The 25,046-nt window shown below is 46.1% G+C and overlaps 1 protein-coding gene across 1 annotated transcript in view; it reads right to left on the bottom strand.

Moving 5' to 3' along the window:
• Positions 1 to 21,505, bottom strand: part of tnfaip2a (tumor necrosis factor, alpha-induced protein 2a) — a gene marked incomplete at its 5' end in the record, with an annotated part of 60,450 nt that extends 38,945 nt beyond the window's left edge. The window contains 7 exons of the mRNA XM_079830772.1: positions 13,683 to 13,797; positions 13,909 to 14,542; positions 14,686 to 14,814; positions 17,160 to 17,214; positions 18,592 to 18,730; positions 20,981 to 21,080; positions 21,187 to 21,505. Of these exons, the coding sequence (XP_079686898.1) occupies positions 13,683 to 13,797; positions 13,909 to 14,542; positions 14,686 to 14,814; positions 17,160 to 17,214; positions 18,592 to 18,730; positions 20,981 to 21,080; positions 21,187 to 21,505 (1,491 nt within the window). The remainder of the gene's footprint in view (positions 1 to 13,682; positions 13,798 to 13,908; positions 14,543 to 14,685; positions 14,815 to 17,159; positions 17,215 to 18,591; positions 18,731 to 20,980; positions 21,081 to 21,186) is intronic.
• Between the last annotated feature and the right edge of the window lie 3,541 nt (positions 21,506 to 25,046).

Here is a 25,046-nt window from a genome sequence, read left to right as displayed (position 1 = left end):
AAAATCCATGTTGGCTGAACAAGTCCTACGTCCGAAAAACGGTATACGCATGCGCAAAATGCACTTGAAGAAAACCGTTCGTGTGGAGATTTCAAATGCGGAGCGATTTCAAATGCGCAAGCGGAGCCGAACCAGCAGGTGCTGATCACTGAAACAGACATTCCCAAGAGAATAGAGAGATATTCATCTCACAAAGACGTTGGTGAGTATTTAGCCCTGAAATTATTCTCCAGAGTTTTGCTTTATGACCGGGTATGAAGTTTAAAAGACATTTTGTAGAATCACGAGTTCATGCATTCATTGGTTTCATGAGTGTGTTCTCGTTTACCACATAATTATCTAATGGTAGCCTGTAGCCAATAGTTTTATTTTCCTCATCTTTTTCCTCGTCTTATATGTCTAAAACCTTTTATGGGTCTTGAGAGTTTAAAGTACATGTGCCAATGGAGGCCTTTCATTCTGAGCCATCGGATTTCAACTAAAATATCTTCATTTGTGTTCCGAAGATGAACGGAGGTCTTACGGGTGTCGAACGACATGAGGGTGAGTAATTAATGACAGAATTTTCATTTTTGGGTGAATTAACCCTTTAAGGCTCATTAACATACGCCCCCCATCTTTCCTGAAATGGCCTATCATTTGTGTGAATTTTAGGCGGGAGAAAATCTCTTGTCTTGGTTTACGACCCACTTTGCATGTTTTATGATGTATCAGAATTGGTACAGTTTTACTCCAAAGGGGCTAAACACACTAATGATGCAGCTCATAATCACATACTGTGCACCATTGATTAAGAAAAAGAGAGAGGAACATTTAGATACCAAACAAGCTTTGGCTTGAAAGTGACCCTAACATTACACACATCATGACTTTGTAGATTATAACAAAGGGACCAAACATGCACACGGGAATTTATACTCTACATTCTGGAATAGTTTCATTTTGAGGAAAATGAGGAGACTCCTCTGTCTGCGTGGGATGAGGCATGTGTTGATAGGGAGAGTGATTGTGTCCACCTTTGAAGTCACCAGGGCTCTTCGAGGGGTTGTCTGCTTTGCCTCGGCCAAGCCACAAGTGTGCCAACGATGGCCACTCACTGTAGACTAAGTGGCACCAGGACATTAATTTATATGCGGCTAAAAGCTTTGTGACGCTTAGAACAGAATCAACTCATCTTGATCCAGTCCAGAGACTCCAGATGCAACAAAAGCTTATAATCAATTATGTTGTCTAAATCGGAAGCTCCAGGTCGCATATAGCAGCAAATCGCCTACAGTAAATGGATGTCTCTTTTTCTGATGCACTACATGCATTTGTGCTGCTACTGACAACGGGACGAATAGATTTGGTAGCCTAAATCAGTGTAGACGGTACAACCCCAATTCAAGAAAATAAAATGCAATAAAATCAAGAATCTGTGATTTGTTCATTTTCTTGAAGGTTTATTTGTTGGAAAAAGTACAAAGGAAAAAAAGGGCTAATATTTTCACTGGCCAAATTAATTGTATTTTGTAAATATAAACAAATTTTGATTTTGGTGGCTGCAACACACTCCAAAAGGACAGATGCTAAATAAAACTGAAAAGATTACAGAATACAGTCCACAATTAGGAGAGATGGGACCAAGTCACACATGTGCAAGTCTCAAGTAAGTCTCAAGTCTGAACCTTCAAGTCTCAAGTAAGTCCCAAGTATTTTTTTCTTGGGCAAGTCAAGTCAAGTCAAGTCACAGGCTATCTCAAGTCAAGTCAAGTCAAGTCACAGGCTATCTCAAGTCAAGTCAAGTCAAGTCCTGTAGTAGGTCAAGTCAAGTCCAAGTCAAGTCAGCTTATTATTGTAATTTTACCTGCAGAATCTGATGTTAATAAAGTGAAAAGACAAGATATAAGTAACTGTCAGTAAATTACAATAATTTGGATTTGCATTGTAAATACTCATGTTCAGTAAAATACATCATGGAATCAAACTGATTTGTAACTTCGTAAAAATATTTATTTTTCACTTCTGCCAACAGTGTTTTAAATTTAAATGTAAAATGTTTTAAATTTTCAACATTAAGTCCATAAAACAAATAACAGCAAGGGTCTCCAACCTTTTTTCATTTGAGAACTACTTTTTAAAAATGAAAGTCACAGAGAGCTACTCATGTTATATAATACTTAAAACTCTTAAATAATGCATTATAATTCTCATATTAACAACTATCCAAACTGTTTTACACCTGAAAGAGTGTAGTAGTAGTTCCAGTAGTCGGTACCAATACCATAAAAATTTGACGGTACTCTGTACCAATTTTGGTACCACAGCAAATTATTTTATTTAACTATTTTTTAAAAATCAATGTTTATTATTTATGATGATAATCATAAGTAAATAATACATAAACATGTAAAGGCTGTATGCTGTTTAAAAGTAAACATTGTTTATAAATGAAAGATCAAGTGAAAAATAAGCAACCATTAATAATTATATAATTAGTATTATTTATTTCATAATTATTATTATTAGTAGAGATGTATTATTATTACATAGAGACATAGCTAAATTTACTGTAGGCTACAATCTGTAGTCAATTTCTTCACGTTAAATCGAACTTTTATTTTGACGGGTTGCCGTGAATTGAATACCTTTGAGTGTCTGTGTTCATGATATGACAGTGGGTGCGCGCCTCAATCAGCTCCCTAGTTCAGTCCCATTGACTTGTGTCCTGATCAGTGCCCTGACTACTGAACCAGGAGCTGAATGAGACGCACCCAGTTTTCTCAAATGAAACGGTACATTCTCATGAAGTGACGGTTTATGCTTTCGTGTCGGCAGAGACTACAAGAGCGAGTGCGCGCGCGCGGCGCCTGTCATCCACACAGACGCAGAACATGCAGGAGCATTTTGCAGTTTAATATTTACAGACACTAGTATATATTCGCTTCAGTCTGGAGCCCTGCGTTTAAATAAACTCGGAAGCGACTGAACGCAGCTGCTACGGTGAGCTATTTTTAGAACAGACCCGCGGTCAACTCATGTGGTCCTTGCGGGCAACCTGGTGCCAGCGGGCGGGCACCATGTTGGTGACCCCTGGTCTAGTGGCTACTTTAGCTATTATTACATCAGCTAACTACCAACTAACCAGATAACATTAACAAATTGACAAGCACTTACTGGGCAGAATGGCTCTTCAAATGACGGACGAAATTGGAGGTTGTCGTCTGGCTGTCTGTGATTTTTATGTTGCATGTCTTGCAACGCTGTTCGTCTTTTGCCATCTTGCGAATAATTGCTGAAGCCGAAAGCGATGACCCTCGGTACCCCTCCGGCTGACATGTTGATGTGATATCTGATCTAAGTGGGCGTGGTGTGCGTACGAGAGGGCATGACTGATGATAGTGTCGTGATCCAGTCATGACAACGCTATTCTCAGCCTGCGCTCCAGCTGGGTCAACTTTATTTAAAAAAATAATTTATATATTTTATATTCAAACTGAAAACATGATGTGATTAACACTCAAGTCATTCAAGTCATCGTGTCTCAAGTCAAGTCAAGTCCAGAATCTTTAACTTCCAAGTCCGAGTCAAGTCTCAAGTATTTAATTTTTGGTCAAGTCAAGTCACAAGTCATAAAAATAGCGACTCGAGTCGACTCAGGTCCAAGTCACCAAGTCACAAGTCCCCATGTCTGACAATTAGCAATTGAATTAGTAATAGGTGAGGGTATCGTGATTGGGTATACATTCACCAAAGGCTCAGACTTTGCAAGCAAAGATGGGTCATGCCTTATCACTTTGTGCCAAATATCATGAGAGAATTGTCAAACATTTCAAAAATCACATTTCCCAATGCAAGATTGCAAAGTATTCAGATCTTTCACCATCTATATTGTAGAAAGATTCATGAATCCAGAGAAATCTCAGTAAATGTAGGGCAAGGCAGGTGTGGCGGAGGGGGCGTGGTTCTGCGAAGTCTGTAGCGGGAGCGAGGAACTGCGGAGACGAGCGGTGAGTAAGTAGGTCAAGTGCAGATCACTAACACCTGTGTCTCATTCCAGTAATTGGTGTGGAGAGACTGTAAAAGCCACTGTTTGGAGAGAGAGAGGAGAGAAAGTTGATGACTGGGACTGCAGACACTGACTGGGAGACACGTGTGAAAGATATTGAGTTTGAATTGCAACGTTACATGTTTTGAGTGGAAAATTGTTGAGTTCTGAACGCGCTGAGCGCTTGACAGTTTTGAGGATCGTGAGATCAAATAAAGTGCAGTCCCAGTTACGCCGACCCCGTCTTCTTCCTTCCCGCATCTACACGAACATACATCACACTGGTGCCGAAACCCGGGAAGGGAGAAGAGTGCCGCCGCCATGCAGACCCCGCCAAAGACGCCGCTTGCGGACCTGGTTCAATCGCTCGCCGGTCTTCACCAACAGACCCATGAAGATCTGCTGGCCGTGAGGGCCGAACAAGACAAATGCTTTGAGGCCCTCATTCGGCCACCCCCCCATCTACCACCGACTCGGCCGCCACTATCCACCTCTCGAAGATGGGCTCCGAGGATGATCCGGAGGCATTCATCGACCTCTTCGAGAGGTCCGCCGAGTCCCGGGGGTGGCCCCGGTCGGACTGGCCAATGCGGCTCCTGCCGCTGTTGTCAGGAGAAGCGCAGGTATCCGCACACCAACTGCCAGTCCAGAATCTCCTGGACTATGAAGACCTGAAGCGTGCCATCTTGCAGCGGGTCGGCCGGATTCGCCGTGGGTCAGGGTCCGGAACCGCTGTCGCTGTTGCTCTGGGCTCCGGCCGACCCGCTGCAAGATGGCACGCTTCAGGTCTTCGACCCTTCACCTTCGCGCACCAGCTCTGGGACTCGTGCCACAAGTGGCTGATGGCCGACGGAGGCGGCGTCGAGGGAATCATCGACCGTGTGGTGCTGGAGCAGTTCATCGCGCGGCTTCCCCAGAAGACCGCGCAGTGGGTTCCCCTGGAACAGTCCCAGGACGAGTCGCTTAAAAATGCGTTCACGCAGGTCCGTTCCATCGACGGCCACCTCCTCCACCCTGACCAGCCGCTCTCTTATCCGTATATTTTTGTATTTTAAAAGATAGGTTGTATCGGGTGACCCAAGACGCCCAGACAAAGCAGGATACAACCCAGTTGTTAGTACCTAAAAGAGTAGGTTAGTACCTACTCATTCCAATCCGATGGCCGGGCATTTAGGACAAACGGCCTCATTCACGAGAATGTACGCAGGTGGTGTGCGTCTTGTCGTGAATGTCAGTTGGTGAATCTACCGGCCACCCCAAAAGCACCATTGTGCCCACTCCCGCTAGTGCAGGTCCCCTTCGAGAGAATTGGTATGGACCTCATTGGGCCATTAGAACGGTCAGCACGCGGGCATCGCTTTGCATTGGTTTTGGTGGACTATGCAACGCGATACCCGGAAGCAGTCCCGCTCCACACTATTTCGGCGAAAAGTGTTGCGAGCGCTCTGTTTTCCTTAATCTCCCGGGTGGGAATCCCGAAAGAGATTCTCACCGATCAAGGCACGGCGTTCATGTCACGAACGATTCGTGAACTTTACAAGTTGTTGGGCATTAAATCGATTCGCACCAGCGTCTATCACCCACAAACAGATGGTTTGGTGGAACGATTTAATCGCACGTTGAAATCCATGATTCGTAAGTTCGTTCACGAGGACGCCAAAAATTGGGATAAGTGGCTGGAACCTCTGTTGTTTGCTGTTCGCGAGGTCCCGCAAGCCTCCACGGGGTTTTCCCCCTTCGAGCTTCTCTATGGTCGCCAGCCTCGAAGGGTGCTGGATGTCCTTAGAGAGGTTTGGGAGGACGGACCTTCCGCGAGTAAAAATGAAATTCAGTATGTCCTGGACCTGAGAACAAAACTCCACACTTTGGGGCGGCTATCAATGGAGAATTTGTTACAGGCTCAGGACAGACAACGACAGCTGTACAACAGAGGGGCTAGGCTTCGTCAATTTGCACCGGGAGATAAGTTGCTTGTTTTACTCCCTACTTCCAGTTCTAAATTACTCGCAAAGTGGCAAGGACCCTTTGTGGTCACACGACGAGTCGGGGATCTCAACTATGAGGTAGTGCGCTCAGATAGGGAGGGAGCACGTCAAATATACCACCTCAACCTTTTAAAAAAATGGTCGGAGGCGGAGTCAGTGTTGCTTGCGACGGTGGTGAGCGGAGAAGATGATCTCGGGCCGGAGGTGGTTCAAAAGCCTCAATCACTCGCTCTGGCCCCGGAGGGGGATCATCTCTTCGGCGTCGCAGCTCACTGACGTTAAAACATTACAAGCAGAGTTGCTGACGTGTTCTCGCCCCTCCCTGGTCGCACTGACCTCATTCAACACCATGTTGAGACAGAGCCGGGTGTGGTGGTTCGCAGCCGGCCGTACCGTTTACCTGAACACAAGAAGAAAGTCGTTCAGACGGAATTAGAGGCTATGCTGGATATGGGGGTAATAGAAGAGTCCAGCAGCGATTGGGCAAGCCGATAGTTTTGGTCCCAAAACCTGACGGCTCGGTTCGGTTCTGCGTGGACTATAGAACAGTGAACGCGGTGTCGAAATTTGATGCGTACCCAATGCCAAGGGTGGACGAATTGCTTGATCGGCTTGGGACCGCTCGCTTTTATTTGACGCTGGACTTGACCAAGGGATATTGGCAGATCCCCTTGTCACCAATGTCAAAAGAAAAGACCGCTTTCACCACGTCATTTGGATTACACCAATTTGTCACCCTTCCTTTCGGCTTGTTCGGGGCTCCCGCGACCTTCCAGCGTCTGATGGACAGGATTCTCCGGCCGCATGCTGCATATGCTGCTGCGTACTTGGATGATATTATCATCTACAGTGCGGACTGGCAGCGGCATATGCAGCACCTGCGCTCTGTCCGGAAGTCGCTGAGAAGGGCGGGGCTCACGGCCAACCCAAAGAAGTGTGCAGTTGGGCGGGTGGAAGTAAGATATCTGGGCTTCCACTTGGGTCATGGACAAGTGCGTCCCCAAATTGACAAGACTGCATTCATTGCAACCTGCCCAAGGCCAAAGAACAAAAAGAATGCTAGACAGTTCCTGGGGTTCCTGGGAGCTCGCTAGCCCGCTGACTGATCTAACTAAAAAGGAGGTACCAGATACAGTTCAGTGGACGGAGCGGTGCCAGCAGGCTTTTACCCAGATAAAGGCTGCTCTGTGTGGTGGGCCGCTCCTACAGGCTCCTAATTTCTCTCTCCCTTTTTCCCTACAGACAGACGCCTCGGACAGGGGGCTGGGCGCAGTCCTGTCCCAGGAGGTGGAGGGTGAGGAGCGGCGGGTGCTGTACATCAGTCACAAGCTCTCTAAGAGAGAGACGATGTACAGCACCATAGAAAAGGTGCAGATCACTAACACCTGTGTCTCATTCCAGTAATTGGCGTGGAGAGACCGTAAAAGCTGCTGTTTGGAGAGAGAGAGGAGAGAGAGTTGACAACTGGGACTGCAGACACTGACTTGGAGACACGTGTGAAAGATATTGAGTTTGAATTGCAACGTTACATGTTTTGAGTGGAAAATTTATGAGTTCTGAACGCGCTGAGCACTTGACAGTTTTAAAGATTGTGAGATCAAATAAAGTGCAGTCCCAGTTACGCCGACCCCGTCTTCTTCCTTCCCGCATCTACACGAACATACATCACAGCAGGTATCTCAGACCTCAGCCCTCAGACGGCATTGCATGAAAAACCATCATGCTACTGTGTTAAATACAGCCACATGGACTCAGGAGATCTTTGGAAACCCGTTGTCACTTAACGGTCTGCTGCTGCATCAGAACAATTTGAATCTGTTACGCAAGGAGAAAGCTATACATCTGCTCAATGCAGAGATGCTGCCTAGTTCTCAGGCCCAAGCTCATCTTAGATGGTCTAAAAGACAGTGGAAATGTGTTCTGCGTTCAGACGGGTACACATTTCAGCTTGTTTTTGGGAAAAACGGGCATTGAGTTCTTAGTCCCAAAAATAAAAGGGACCACCCAGACTTTCATCAGCGACTCAAGTACATTTTTCAAGTATATGTACTTCATCACTGTTTTTCTTTGGAAAACTTTTACTTCACTCATTCCAAAGCGCAATGTTGCACTTTTTACTGAACGTCTCGGTTACGACTGTAACCTTAGTTCCCTGAATAGGGAACGAGACGCTGCGTCACCGCTTTGGGAACGCCCCTGCGTGATTGCGTCGTGAAGCACGTATGTCATCAGTCCAATAGAGAGACGGAACGTCATAGGCGGGTGACGTCATAGACCCGGAAGCTATAAAGCACACCGGCAAACACACGCCGTTAGCTTCTGAAGAAGGCCTGAAACAAGGCGCTTGCGGGCATGCGAGGAGTATGGCCGGGTGACGCAGCGTCTCGTTCCCTATTCAGGGAACTAAGGTTACAGTCGTAACCGAGACGTTCCCCTTCAAGGGAACTCGAGCTGCGTCACCGCTTTGGGAACGAGAATACCCACGTCCCCATGCGAGTCTGGATGCCCGCCTGTGCAAGCTACGAGGCGAGTACCCGAGACCCCGGAGTAGTATTAACGTCTAGCTCATAGAACCTGACAAAAGTATGCGGCGAGGACCACCCCGCCGCATCACACACTTCCTGCAGGGAGGCCCCTGCCAAGAGAGCTTGGGAAGCAGCCATACTCCTAGTGGAGTGGGACCGAACAGCCAAAGGAGAAGGCTGTCCGGCCGCCCCATAAGCCAGTGAGATAGCCTCGACTACCCACTTGCTCATCCTCTGCTTTGACACCGGACCCCCACGGGATGGAGGTCCGTAGCAAACAAACAACTGATCAGTTTTTCTCCACAGGGCAGCTCTGTGGATATAGGCGTCTAAGGCGCGAACTGGACAAAGCAGATTTAACTTTTCCTGGTCTGACGTCACAAAGGGAGGAGGACAGAAGGCCTGGAGCACAATAGGTCTCACAGGATTAGTGAGGACCTTAGGAATATACCCGGGCCTCGGAGAGAGAAAGGCCTTAGCCATACCCGGGGCAAACTCCAAGCACGAGGGTGCGACAGAGAGGGCTTGCAAGTCCCCAATTCTTTTAAGAGAAGAAATAGCAAGAAGAAAAATAGTTTTGAAAGTGAGAAATTTCTCAGGAACTTCCTCGAGCGGCTCGAAGGGAGCCTCGGAAAGGCCTCGAAGGACGATGGATAAGTCCCAGGCCGGCACCCTAGTGCGTGTCACAGGTCTCAGCCTCAAGGTTCCACGGAGGAAACGAGTTACTAGAGGGTGTCGCCCTAATGAAACACCACTCAAAGGAGTGTGGTAAGCAGCTATGGCCGCCACGTACACCTTTAGTGTGGAGGGGGCTAACCCAGCAGAGAATCTCTCCTGCAGGAACTCCAGCACCACGCTCGCAGGGCAGTTAACTGGATCCCGCAGGCGATCTCGACACCATAAGGTGAAGAGTCTCCACTTCAGGTAGTAAAGTTTCCTCGTAGAAGGAGCTCTGGAGTGTAGAATGGTCTCAACAACCTCAGTTGAGAGACCGGAACTTATGAGCTGGGTCCCCTCAGAGGCCAAGCCCACAGTTTCCACAACTCCGGGCGGGGGTGAACAAAAACTCCGCCCGCCTGAGAGAGAAGGTCCCTCCGGAACGGAATCTCCAGGGGAGAGCCGTCGAGGAGAGACACCAGATCCGAGAACCATACCCGGCCCGGCCAGAACGGGGCTACTAGAAGGAGACGGGCCCCGTCCCGGCGCACTCTCTCTAGAACTCCCGGAAGCAGAGCGATCGGGGGGAAAGCGTACAGGGGCAGCCTCGGCCACTCCTGTACCATCGCATCCAGTCCGAGAGGAGCTGGAGGCGACAGGGAGAACCACAGATGACAATGAGAGTTCTCGTGAGTGGCGAACAGGTCCACTTGGGCCCTGCCAAACTTCTCCCAAAGGAGCTCCACCACATCGGTGTGGAGTCTCCACTCCCCGGGCCTTGGCCCCTGCCTCGACAGGATGTCTGCTTCCACGTTCAACCGCCCAGGAATGTACATAGCCCTGACTGACAGCAATTTTCCCTGAGCCCAGAGGAGGATAAGGCGCGCCAGCTTGTATAAGCGACGAGACCTCAAACCCCCCTGATGGTTGATGTAGGAGACCACCGATGTGCTGTCTGTGCGTACAAGCACATGATGGCCCCTGAGATGCGGCAGGAAGTGCTTCAGAGCCTGAAACACCGCCAACATTTCCAGGCAATTTATATGCCATGAACGCTGGTGCTCCTGCCACAGACCCTGGGCCGAGCGACCACTCATGGTCGCCCCCCAGCCCGTCAGGGAGGCATCCGTGGTCAGAGAAGTACGCTGACACGGTGCCCCCAGCGACGGGCCCTGGGTCAGGAACCTGGGGTCCTTCCACATAACCAAGGTGCGGAGACACCGCCGCGTTGCCTTGATTACGCGAAAGGGGTTCCCCCTCGGGGAAAAACCCCTGGTCTTGAGCCACCACTGTAGCGGCCTCATGAACAGCAGGCCCGAAGGAATAACATTGGACGCGGCTGCCATCAGACCCAACAGTCTCTGAAACTGCTTTACAGTGAGCGGCTGGTCTAGCTTCACCCCTTTCACGGCTGAGAGGATTGACCCCACGCGAGGCTCCGACAGACGAGCCTGCATAGCGACCGAATCCCAACTCACCCCGAGATAAGTGATCTTCTGCACAGGAGAGAGAACACTCTTCTTGGAGTTGAGCCTCAGCCCCAACCTCCTCATATGCGCGAGAACAACATCTCGATGCTGAACCGCGAGACGCGCTGACTGTGCTAGTATCAGCCAGTCGTCGATGTAATTGAGGATGCGGATCCCCTGCAAACGCAAGGGGACCAGAGCAGCGTCCACACACTTCGTGAACGTGCGGGGTGAAAGGGCTAAACCGAAAGGAAGCACCCGATATTGGTACGCTTCTCCCCTGAAAGCGAACCTCAGGAACTTCCTGTGCTGCGGAAGGATGGAGACATGGAAATACGCATCTTTGAGATCTATCGTGACAAACCAGTCCTCGGACCTGATCTGAGACACGATCTGTTTGAGTGTCAGCATCCTGAACTTGAGCTTTGCCACGGCTCGGTTCAGGACGCGAAGATCCAAGATGGGGCGCAGCCCACCATCCTTCTTTGGCACTATGAAGTACCGGCTGTAAAAGCCTGACTCCCTGTCCGGGGGGGGAACCCTCTCTATAGCCCCCTTTTGCAGCAGAGTCTGTACTTCTTGAGTCATCACCAGAGCCTGCACCGGGTCCACCACAGTGGAGAGGACCCCGTTGAAGCTGGGGGGACGGCATCTGAACTGAATCGCGTACCCCAACTTTACACATCGCAGGACCCAACGAGATATGTGAGGCAGATTTTCCCACTCTGACACAAAATCTACTAAGGGAACCAGCCTCTCGAGGCTGGTCTCTGATGTACTCTGCACCGCGAGTGCAGCGCCCTGAAGCGGCGAACCGGCAGGGAACGACTGACTCAACGGCATAATTTCCCTCCGAAGAGGGTGCGGGCCATGCTCGAATGACCCGCGGGGCCCCTCCGCGCCCCGGCACTCGGGCGGGGTTGGCGGACTGACCCCGTGAGGGTACCGCGGACGCACGGGTACCGTGTACAGCGGTAAGCACCGTGCGTCCGCGGAGGGGACCACCCTCACTGTCCTGGGCCCAGAGGCGTCAGGACTTCTTTGACGCAGCCTTCCTCGCCACAATGACTGTCCTCAGATCAGCCCTGGGGTTAGAAGGCTGCGCCTGTGAGCGCCGCGCACCCGACGACCCTTTCTGCGGGGGTGTACGAGTGGCGACACTCACTCTTTGCTGCGCCCTGTGTGAGGAGCTCGTACTCGGCATCTGCTGCTCCCGCCCAGCAGCAGACGAGACCTGGGGCTTACGGGGAAGGAACTGCTTGAGCGCCGCTGCCTGCTTTTTCGCCTCCAGGAACCTGTCGGTAACCGTGGTGACAGCGTCACCGAACAGGCCCTCCGGAGACAGCGGCGCATCGAGCAAAAAACTCTTGTCCCTTTCCTTAATGTCCGTAAGATTAAGCCACAAATGTCTCTCCGTGGCCACTAGGGCTGCCATAGAACGGCCGACGCATCGGGCCGTCTCCTTGGTGGCACGGAGAGCGAGATCGGCAGTCGATCGAAGTTCATTAATAGTATCGACTCCGATCTCGTGGCTTTCCCCCAGGTCCCTTAGCAGATCAGCCTGATATGCCTGCACAATAGACATAGTGTGCAGACACGCGGCGGCTTGACCTGCTGCCGAATATGCTTTGCCCACAAACGATGATGTCACTTTCAGAGGTTTTGTGGGCAAAGTCGGAGCCTTTACGGTTGACGCAGACTCGGGTGACAGATGGCTCGCAAGCGTCTGTTCAACCCGAGGCAGCTGACCGTAACCGTGTCTCTTACACCCCGTGATATTACTATAAACAGACGTTTGCGGGGTGAAAATGCGTGCAGACACGGGCCGCTTCCAGGACCTCGACACCTCGGTGTGGAGGTCCGGGAAAAACGGCAGACTCCTTCGAGGAGGCTGAACAGAGTGCGCGGGGAGAAAGCGCTCGTCGAGTCTGCTTTTTACGGCAGCTCGCTCATGATGTTCGTGTGGCCAGTCAATGTGTAGTCTGGCCACCGCTCTGCTCAGCACCTCCATGAGCTCCTCACTTGCAGGGGAATGAAGTGACGAGTCTCCACCCCCTGCATCGATGCTACAGACATCAACCTCCTCGGAGGAAGATAGCTGCAGTATCGCGGCCGCTCCCCGGGCGGGAGAAGCCGCAGAGCGGGCTCCCGATCCCAGAGAGGCAGCGCTGGATCTGGCGGGTGAAGGAAGAGATAGGGCGGGGCCCGTCTCCATCCCCTCCGTCAGATCCTTTTGCGAACCCCACGACATGAGTCGCCGCTGAGCCTCAGCAGCAGCGGGACCCGTGCCGTGGGGAGCGCTAACCGGGACGCCCTCCTCGAAGAGCGCCCGGCGGGATCGCAGCACACGAAGAGGCAGAGCCTCACAATGCTCGCAGCCGGCACCCTCGAGTGCCGACTGCGCGTGCTGCTCTCCCAAACAAACAACGCACATCAAGTGTGTATCCCCGCTCGTGATGTAACGTGAGCAGGGAGGAACACACTGTCTGTAACGCTGTTCGCTCACTTTTCTCTTGTATCGATGTGGTGAATAGTGCAAACGTAACAAAACAGTCTGAACTCAGACACAACACAAAGACACTTGGACAGAATAACACAGAGCGCTTGTTGAAGGCAACAGAAGCTAACGGCGTGTGTTTGCCGGTGTGCTTTTTAGCTTCCGGGTCTATGACGTCACCCGCCTATGACGTTCCGTCTCTCTATTGGACTGATGACATACGTGCTTCACGACGCAATCACGCAGGGGCGTTCCCAAAGCGGTGACGCAGCTCGAGTTCCCTTGAAGGGGAACTACGTTTCATAAATAAAAGGGTTTCTTTTTACCTTTAAAACTTTTACTTCACAACATTCCAAAAAATAATATTGTACTTTTTACTGCACTACTATCACAAAATGTACCAGCTTTTCTGGAAATAGAGTTGTACTGTATAATGATCTGTTAGATTATGCAATTGTGTTATTCTGAAATAAAGTTTACTATTGATTTAACCATTTTCTAATATCGCCAGTCATGAATCACCTCTTTGTATGAGAAGTACTGTTCCTCTAATCTCTTAAGCTCTTCTTCGGGTAACAAAGGTCCAAGTGATGAATTGTTGATGTGCTCCTCTAGTTCTTTGTGCTTCAGTACATCGCTAAGAAAAACAATGTTAAAGAATATTAACATTTCTGAAAATGTTGTATAATTTATAATATAATTTTTGAAGTAATAGTCCATGATTTTGAAAATGCCAATTGGCCCTTACTTTGGGTAGTAATTGACAATCCAATTCAATATATAGAAGCAATCCTCAAAATCGCTACAGGATCTGGAGAGCTCTTGGAGTCTGGTGGAGAAGGTTTGATGGTAGAGTTGAGCATACTTTCTGCAGATGTCAAAGTCTGGTGGGTAACATTCTCTCAGATTTCGCACCACTCGGAGCAGGTCTTTTTGTACTAGTTTGCCCATTCGACACACCTCTCTCTTCAAGGAGGTAGAAAGCTGGTCTACCTTATTCTCCTTTTCATCTGGATTCTTCATTCGTTTCTCCACGACTGTCTGGAGTAGTATGTCATGCATCTGTCTGCACTTTGCAGGCCTCCATATTGGACGCTGATTCATAGACACTTCCGCCCAGCGTCTGTCCTGTGCCTCCTCTTGAAGTATTGAAGTCAAAGCACTCTTGAGTGTCTCCTGATTGTCGTCATTGAAAGAATCATTGATGGCCATCTTCAGTCGCAAAATAAAGGTCTCATGGTCTGTCTGCAACTTCTCCTCCTCTTCTTCTTCTGCCTTGGCCACTTCATTTAAACCAAAGACACGTTCCTCAGCTTCAACAAGCTGCTGCTGTGCTTTAGCCAGACGGTTCTGTTCAAGGTTCCCATTGAAATCCAGGTCCACTGCAGAATGTGAGAAGACAATTCTATTATAGTAACTTCATTTTTTCTGAAAATGGGCATGTTGATTGTTTTATTATACAGTTTGAAAACCCTTGTAAAATAGTTCCTTTAATTTTGAATAGCATACATGAAAAGAATGTTACCTGATGGAGTTTCATGGGATTTTGAATTCTTCTGGCGTTTCATGAAGTCAGGAATTTTAATTTTCCTTAACATTTTGATTGTTTGTTTCTGACTTCCCTCTTCAGGATCACCAGAGGAATCTGCTATGCCTATGCAATGACATCAAGGTCCACAATTAATGGAGTATTGAATAGACTTAAATTCAGCTTGACAAAGTCACCAATGCATATCACTGGAAACCGAACCCTCCTACTAGCGCTACACAGCTGCTGACCAACATGAGAGAGGTTCCACAATAGTGCAATATTAGCATTAGTAAAGCTAATGAGCACTATGCTGGTGTGGGTATTTCTGTTAAATGTTTATTCAAATCCAAGTATATTGTAGCAGAGCTTTTCAAAAATATGAACCTATTTGCTCCTATGACTTCTGTGTACCCAGTACAATAGTGCAATCTACAAACATAAAAGGTTGTTGATCTGTAAATGAAAATTAAGTATTAATTTCATAATGGAACATGTAGCAATGAAGACAACAAGATGACACATAAAAACAAAACAAACCAACAAAAACATGAACACCATCTTGTGGTATTTTACCTACCATCACCCTGTAGCCCAAGACTAGTTTTCCACTGAAGCTAAGCAGGGCTGAGCCTGGTCAGTACCTGGATGGGAGACCAACTGGGAAAACTAGGTTGCTGCTGGTAGAGGTGTTAGTGAGGCCAGCAGTGCTCACCCTGTTGTCTGTGTGGGTCCTAACAAACCAGTATAGTGATGGGGACACTATACTGTAACAAGCACCGTCCTTCAGATGAGACGTTAAAACGAGGTCCTGACTCTCTGTGGTCATTAAAAATCCCAGGATGTCCTTCGATAAAGAGTAGGGGTGTAACCCCGGCATCCTGGCCAAATTTGCCCATTGGCCCCTGTCCATCATGGCCTCCTAGTCATCCCCATATATATATATATATATGGCACCTGTTCAATTTCTCATTAATGCAATTATCTAATCAACCAATCACATGGCAGTTGCTTCAATGCATTTAGGGGTGTGGTCCTGGTCAAGACAATCTCCTGAACTCCAAACTGAATGTCAGAATGGGAAAGAAAGGTGATTTAAGCAATTTTGAGCGTGGCATGGTTGTTGGTGCCAGACGGGCCGGCCTGAGTATTTCACAATCTGCTCAGTTACTGGGATTTTCACGCACAACCATTTCTAGGGTTTACAAAGAATGTTGTGAAAAGGGAAAAACATCCAGTATGCGGCAGTCCTGTGGGCGAAAATGCCTTGTTGATCCTAGAGGTCAGAGGAGAATGGGCAGACTAATTCAAGCTGATAGAAGAGCAACTTTGACTGAAATAACCACTCGTTACAACCGAGGTATGCAGCAAAGCATTTGTGAAGCCACAACACACACAACCTTGAGGCAGATGGGCTACAACAGCAGAAGACCCCACCGGGTACCACTCATCTCCACTACAAATAGAAAAAAGAGGCTACAATTTGCACAAGCTCACAGTTGAAGACTGGAAAAATGTTGCCTGGTCTGATGAGTCTCGATTTCTGTTGAGACATTCAGATGGTAGAGTCAGAATTTGGCGTAAACAGAATGAGAACATGGATCCATCATGCCTTGTTACCACTGTGCAGGCTGGTGTAATAGTGTGGGGGATGTTTTCTTGGCACACTTTAGGCCCCTTAGTGACAATTGGGCATCGTTTAAATGCCACGGCCTACCTGAGCATTGTTTCTGACCATGTCCATCCCTTTATGACCACCATGTACCCATCCTCTGATGGCTACTTCCAGCAGGATAATGCACCATGTCACAAAGCTCGAATCATTTCAAATTGGTTTCTTGAACATGACAATGAGTTCACTGTACTAAAATGGCCCCCACAGTCACCAGATCTCAACCCAATAGAGCATCTTTGGGATGTGGTGGAACGGGAGCTTCATGCCCTGGATGTGCATCCCACGAATCTCCATCAACTGCAAGATGCTATCCTATCAATATGGGCCAACATTTCTAAAGAATGCTTTCAGCACCTTGTTGAATCAATGCCACGTAGACAGGCAGTTCTGAAGGCGAACTCTGAAGGTCAAACACAGTATTATTATGGTGTTCCTAATAATCCTTTAGGTGAGTGTATATATATATACTGATTGGCTTCATCACTCTGTCTCCTCTCCACCATAAGCTGGTGTGTGGTGGGCGTTCTGGCGCAATATTGCTGCCATCGCATCATCCAGGTGGTGCTGCACATTGGTGGTGGTTGAGGAGATTCCCCCCTTCTATGTAAAGCACTTTGAGTGCCTAGAAAAGCGCTATATAAATGTAACAAATTATTATTATTATTATTATTATTATTATTACCTAACAGTGTTTAGGGGTTGAGAGCATCTTGAAATTTTTCATTCTTAAGGTGTGTCGTAAAGTTTTCTCATTTTAATAGTTTGTGGTATTTTAAGTTTGTGCTTTTTTTCTGACATTGTGCTTTGGGATCTTCATCACTTCTGATTTCTTCACTAAGCTCAAGGTCTCCCTTAAGGAAATGTAATATTTTTATATTATTTATATTTTTAGGTTTTTTTTGTAATATTTTTTTTGTAATATTTTTTAGTAATATTTTTTCAGTGTTTTAAGTTTTTTAATTGTTTACTTTTTATTATAGTTCTATTTTATCATTTTTAATTACTTACTCCTGCTAAACTCTGCTGTGGACTGGCATAATGTGGATTTACCATCCTTTCACACGTATCACCATTGTTTGGACTATCTTGGCATCAGTGTTCCACTCAGCGACCTCGCTGTTCCTGTATACAGTGACTGAACTTCATCGGCAGTTGAACCCCCGCCTTCACTCTACCTGTATCAGGACATTGTTCATCGTCCTCGTCCGAAATACATCCATCGCGGGTCTCGACGAGGTTTCAGCTATGATGACTCGAAGGCTATACGATCTTTTTGGACCTCGGCTCCCCGTGCAGCAAGGAAAACACGGCGGACTGTTGATCAGGGCGCGCTAACTAGCGTAGCCAGATCGACTAACAATACTTCTCCGCTGGGAAATGTACTCAAAGTGGGACTTTTCAACATCCGTTCACTATCAATCAAGGGTCTCCTCATCAATGACATCATCGTTGAACGTAAGTTTGACTTCTTCTGCTTGGTTGAGACCTGGCAGCAAGAAAATGACTTCTTAGAGTTGAACCACGCGTGCCCTCCTGGGTTTGTTTACATCTCACAGCCTCGTATATCCAAACGTGGAGGAGGTCTCGCGATACTACACAAATCGATCTGTAAAGCATCTCCGCTGTCTGTTCCAGTGCATGCTTCCTTTGAATCAGCTGCTTTACTTATCAGCGGTCCAACACCTACAGTATTGGCTGTTATCTATCGACCTCCGAAATACTGCAATACTTTTTTAGATTAATTTGGTGCATTCTTAACCTTTCTATGTACACTTTCACCTAACATTATTCTACTGGGTGATTTTAACATTCATGTGGACAATGCCACTAACCCACTTACAAGGGATTTCATTTCCTGCCTTGACAGTTTTGGTCTTCAGCAATATGTGGATTTTCCCACCCACTCTAAAGGCCACACTCTGGACCTCGTTTGCTGTTCAGGCATTACACCAATGGACTGTACTGCAGTTCCAATGCCTATATCTGACCATAAAATGCTTTCTCTTAATGTAAAGATTACACTCTCCAAATCCAGACAACAACGCTTGATGACATTTCGGAATATAAAAAATATCAACCCATCAGTCTTGTCTGCTGCAATCACTGATCTTCCACTCAGTGACCATCTCACTTCTCCTGACGATTTGGTCTCTTTTTATAACACTGAATTACAGCAGCTTCTTGATACTCTTGCACCTCTTAAAACGCGAACTGTATCATTCACTCACTCTGCGCCTTGGTTTACTCCTGAACTTCGCCAGCTCAAAACTAGAGGCCGGCGGCTGGAACGTCTTTATAAACGAACTGGACTTAAGGTACACAGAGAATTGTATAGTGAACATCTTCATCTCTATAAAGATGCTCTTTCTGCTGCAAAAAATGACTTTTATTCACATTTAATTGAGTCTGGAGATGGTAACACTAAAGCCTTCCACTGTAAATCGTATTTTGAAACCACCTGACACACTTCCTGCACATCTGTACTGCACTGCTCACTGTGAAAGATTTATGTCCTTTTTTAATGACAAAATAACCGCCATACATCAAAAGTTGGCCTCTTTGGCTACCCATTCACCATACATTGTCACAATTGATTCTTCCCTTACTTTTCTTTCTTCTTTTATCTTGCCATCTGAACAAGATATTTCCCATCTTATTCATAAATCTAAATCTTCCACATGTTCACTTGATCCTATACCTACTAATTTGGTAAAGGACTGTTATTCTTTTCTTTCTTCTCTTATAACTCGCATTATTCATTCCTCTCTTAGTTCCGGTATTGTTCCATCATCTTTCAAAAAAGCTGCTATAATTCCAATCCTTAAGAAACCTGGTGCAGACCCTAACAATTTAGATAATTTCCGTCCCATTTCTAATCTTCCTTTTATTTCTAAAATTCTTGAAAAAACAGTGGCAGCACAGATCCATGCACACCTTTGTAATAATAACTTATACGAGTGCTTTCAGTCAGGGTTTCGTCCTAAGCATAGTACAGAAACCGCCTTACTGAGAGTACTAACAATCTGTTAATGGCGGCTGATGGCGGGTCTTTATCTATTCTTGTTTTGCTGGACTTAAGTGCTGCCTTTGATACCATTTCACACAATATTCTGTTGAATCGTTTAACTGCTATTGGTATCAATGGTATTCCTTATGCCTGGTTCACGTCTTACCTTTCAAACCGAACACAGTTTGTACAACTAAATAATTTTCAATCCCAACCTTCTTCTGTTAGTTGTGGTGTCCCCCAAGGTTCTGTCCTAGGTCCCCTATTGTTCCTAATTTATCTCATCCCGCTTGGTAATATTTTCTCCAAATTTGGTCTTAAATTCCACTGTTATGCTGATGATACACAGCTTTACGTATCCACACACCCTGATTCCATTCTTCCGCCGGCCTGTCTCACCAACTGCCTCCAGGAAATAACAGTCTGGTTTTCTGCCAACTTTCTCAAACTGAATGGCAGTAAAACTGAAGTACTCCTCATAGGCACTAATTCTATTCTGTCCAGGTCCGGCAATTTTGCATTATCCATTGACGGTTCCTCCGTTTTTCCTTCCCGTCAGGTTAGGAACTTGGGAGTCATCTTTGACAGCACCCTTTCATTTGAAGCACACATTAATAACATAACCAGGTCTTGTTATTTTCATCTCCGTAATGTTTCTCGCCTCCGTCCATTTCTCACTCCGCATAGTTCTGCTATTCTTGTTCATTCGCTTATCACCTCTCGCATTGATTACTGTAATTCTCTTTTATCTGGTTTACCACACAAATCTCTTCATAAACTTCAACTTATTCAAAATTCTGCTGCACGAATAATAACCCGGACTCCATCAGTTCAACTTATTACTCCATCACTTCAGCAGCTTCACTGGCTTCCTATCAAATCCCGGATTGAATTTAAAATTCTTCTCCTCACTTACAAATCTCTTCATAACCTTGCTCCATCCTACCTTTCAGCTCTCTTACAGCCCTACACCCCTTCTCGAACTCTTCACTCTTCCTCATTGGGTCTTCTCCATGCACCCCCGGCTCGTTTAACCACTATGGGTCATCGGGCTTTTAGCCGTGCTTCTCCTCGCCTCTGGAACTCTCTCCCAGTCAGCATCCGCAATTCTGATTCATTACCTCAATTTAAAACCAGACTTGAAACCCATTTATTTAGACTAGCTTTTCCTTCGTGATCACTGTGTGCACTCACTTTTAGCACTTTGTGTTTGTGATGGTCATGTTTGTAAATGTTGATTTCTTTATGGTTTATTGGTATTGGTCTTTACTGTTCATTTTTTATTGTATTTTTGTAATTTATTTTTATTATTGCTACTTTGATGTGTGGTGACCTTGAGTGTTCTGAAAGGCGCCTTAAATAAAATTAATTATTATTATTATTATTAATTATTAATATATGTACACATATGTCACAAACACGCCAGGCTCCACCTTCACCCAATCACAGCACACTCCCTCTCCTGAGTATTAATCATGCACACCTGCACCTCATCAGCACGGCAATCACCTCCAGCACGAAAGACACACTCTCACACCCAGTCTTTGTCCGGTCTCGTTTGCATCAAGACTAACCTCTATGCTTACCTCTAGAACTACCAAGCTACTTACCTGTCTCCTGTGTTATCTCCAAGTCTCCCTTGTTGTTCCTTGTCTTCTGTGATTACTCCCAAGTCTCCTCCGCTCCAGTGTGTCTCCAACTCATTTCCATCTGCAAGTATAAGGACATTGTCATCCAGCTATCCACCTCAGCATCCTGGCATTACCATGTTCACTCACCTGCACTGCCGATCACTCATCTGGTTGTTCAAATAAACATTCCATTACCTGCATCCTTGTCTCTGTCACTTCTGTGTTGTAACAGAAGACCGGACCACAACCGCTGAGCACCAGTATGAGCACCCGGGATCCTTTCCAAGAGCTCGTGAATGCTGTACGCCGAGCACTTCCTTCCACCCAACCAGCACCTCCTCCAGCATCCACTTCTGCACACACCGCCGCCTCTCCTTCACCACCAGTGTATGCCTGTCCCATGGCCAGACCGGCGCCCTTCTCTGGGGTGCCCAGAGTCTGTTTATATTGTGGCTCCTCCGAGCACTTCATCTCCAAGTGCCCGATTCGTCCTACTCGTCCCATGGTGAGTGCAATACTTCCTTCGATAAATAAAATGAAGCCACTCACTACTATTGTGAACCTAACTGCTGCTGGTGTCACCCTTCCAGTTTGTGCCCCTTCTGGGTAAGTCAGTGCCCCGTGGGAAGATTTATCCCCTGTCACATCCGGAGGAGAAGGCCATGGAGGAATACATCAAGGAGACACTGGATCAAGGTTACATCCACCCGTCTACTTCCCCTGCTGCTTCCAGCTTCTTTTTTGTGGCTAAGAAGGACGGAGGCTTGCGGCCTTGTATTGACTACCAAGCCCTCAAGAATCACTGTCAAGTTACGTTATACCCCCTTCCTCTTGTCCCCGCTGCGCTGGAACATCTCCGTGGTGCCACTGTCTTCTCCACGTTGGACCTCCACTGCGCTTACAACCTCATCCGGATATGTGAGAGGAATGAGTGGAAGACGGCCTTCGTGACCACTACTGGACACTACGTGTATCTTGTCATGCCATATGGACTGGCCAACGCCCCCTCCATATTCCAGGACTTCATCCATGAGGTACTCCGGGAGTTCCTCCACAAGTCAGTTCTGGTCTATATTAATGACATCCTGATTTACTCCCGGAGTACCATCGCCACCACGTTGCGGAGGTCCTGAAACGCTTGAGAGAGTTCCAGTTATTCCTGAAGGCAAAGAAGTGTTCGTTCCACCAATCCTCAATGCAGTTCCTTGGCTATAATATCGATAGCAGTGGCATCCGGATGGACGAGGGGAAGGTGGAATCCATCCGTAACTGGCCCACACCCACAACCATCAATGAACTCCAAAGATTTCCCAGATTCGCCAATTTCTACTGCCGTTTCATCCAGAACTACAGCACCATCTCCAGTCCACTTACTCCCCTCCTTCGTAACAAGCTCAAGTCTCTGTCCTGGACACCTGCTGCCACCCAAGCCTTCGAGACCCTCAAGCAAGCCTTCACCACCGCTCCCCTCCTTGTTCATCCTGATCCTGAGAAGCCCTTTGTCATCGAGATTGACTCTTCGACCACAGGAGTGGGAGCGGTCTTGTCCCAGCAGCAGGGGAATCCTAGTGGACTCCATCCATGCGCCTTCTCCAGCAAACTCAACCCGGTGGAGGTCAATTACGACATCTGCAACAGGGAGCTGTTAGCCATCAAGCTGGCTCTTGAGGAGTGGAGGCATTGGTTGGAGGGCTCCCAACATCCATTCCTGGTTTTGATGGACCACAAGAATCTAGAGTACCTAAGAGACGCCAAGCGACTAAACCCATGACAGGCACGATGGGCATTGTTCTTTACTCGCTTCAACTTCACCGTTGCTTACCGTCCTGGTTCTAAGAATATTAAGGCGGACGCTTTATTCCGTCTCCATAGTCCTGAAGAGAAGGCAGAAGAGCCAGAACACATTCTGCCTGAGAACATTTTCATAAGCCCCATCACCTTGTCTGAGGAAACTCTGCCCTCCTTCAATGTCTCGACCAACGCTCCGCCAGGTTGCCCACCAGGTCTGCTCTACATTACCCGGACACTGCGCACTCCTCTAATACACACTTCCCACACATCACTGGCCACTGGCCACCCTGGGGTCAATGAAACCCTCTCGCTGCTAAAAGAGCACTTATGGTGGCCGAATATGGCAGCTGACGTTAGAAGGTACGTGACAGGTTGCAAGGCATGCGCCATCTCGAAAAGCCCTCGACATTTTCCCTCCGGTAAGAATATGAAAGAATGTTTGGCGAAACAGTCATGCATTTAAGGGTTAAAGAATCAATCATAGCTACAAGCTAAGAAAGAGTTATTCTGTGGCCACAGAAAATATCCTTTCTGAAGAGTTGATAGACAATCAGTACTGAATGTTCACTGGTCTTGCGGAAGAACATTGCAGCCGGAGCTACTTCTCTCTGTTTATGTCTATAGCGAGTCACGCAGGGACTGTGCTCCTCCTCAGCGGTTCCCACCAGACCAGCCTGAAATAGTCCCAATATAAACACTTATTATAAGTGTACATAATGATTCAGAGTAAGACAAAAACACGGTTTGGAAAATGGATTCATGTTGTACATTCTAATTATATAAGTTTTGTAAATCTCGAACACAAAAAAAGTTACGGACAGCCACTTTAAGTTAATTCGGTTAACTGATCCATATATTTATAATTAATTATAACGAGTTATGAATAATTATTAATATTTCCCCTTTGAGCTAATTTGTTACAATACTATAGAAGAACAACTGGTAAATAAATGAGCAAATAAAAAACAGAAACAAGGGCTGTCCAGTCCCAACTTAGTTGCACTGTCAGAATATAAAAAAATTAAGTTGACACTTCTTAAAGATGTAGTTAATTTAAACAAACAAAAAAACCTCTGTGGCAAATTACTCAACATTATGTGTCAAATATTCAGGAAAAGTGTTACGTGATTTTTTGAGCGAAAATTATAAATGTAAATATTTCCATTAGTGCCAGGCAATCAATTAATCGTGATCCATCACGAATCAAATCCAAAATAAAAGTTAGTGTTTACATAATATATGTGTGTGTACGGTGTATAATTATTATGTATATATAAATACACAAACATGCATGTATATATTTAAGAATATACAGTATATACATGCAAATATTTCTTAAATATATACATGCATGTGTGTGCATTTATATATACATAATAATTATACACCATACACGCACATATATTATTTAAACACAAACTTTTATTTTGGATGTGATTAATCGTGAGATTATCCAGCAATAATTTACACACACACACGCAAAGAGAGAGACACACAGAGCGAGAGTCTTTCACACCAATCAGAATCGTAGCGCTACATGTAAACCATATTCTTTGTATTTTCCAGTCAAAACAACAGAGTTTGTTTGGAATTACTAAGATTTTAAGAACAAGCAGAAAATATGCTGGTTTCTTCGGTAGTGGGCGGGACTAATGCGCAAATGGCAATCTCATAATTTTTTACAGAAACACTGAATGACCAACCATATCTTATGCACCACACACACACACACACACACACACAAACATATATATAATGAATGTCAAACGATTAATCACGATATATAAAAGTTTGTTTACATAATATATGTGCGTGTACTGTGTATAATTATTATGTGTATTTGAATACACACACATGTAAATGTATATATTTAATAAATATTTGCATGTACAGTATATATATATATATATATATATATATATATATATATATATATATATATATATATATATATATATATATATATATATATATATATATATATATATATAATTTATGCCCATAATAAATATAAAAAACATTTCTTGAATATATACATGCATGTGTGCGTATTTATTTACACATAATAATTATACACAGTACACACACATATATTATGTAATCACAAACTTTTATTTTGGATGTGATTAATCATGATTAATCGATTTGACAGCACTAATATAAATAAAATAGTATATCAGTCTGGCAAGTAAACTAAAAAATGTACTAGCCAATGGCGATTATGTTGCCAAGGCATGCGTAGAGGGTTCCTGAG

The sequence above is a fragment of the Gobio gobio genome (assembly GCF_949357685.1).
Source record: "Gobio gobio genome assembly, chromosome: 12".
Lineage (NCBI taxonomy): Eukaryota > Metazoa > Chordata > Actinopteri > Cypriniformes > Gobionidae > Gobio > Gobio gobio.
Note: the sequence above shows the minus strand (reverse complement) of the source record. Positions and strands in the feature narration are given on the sequence as shown.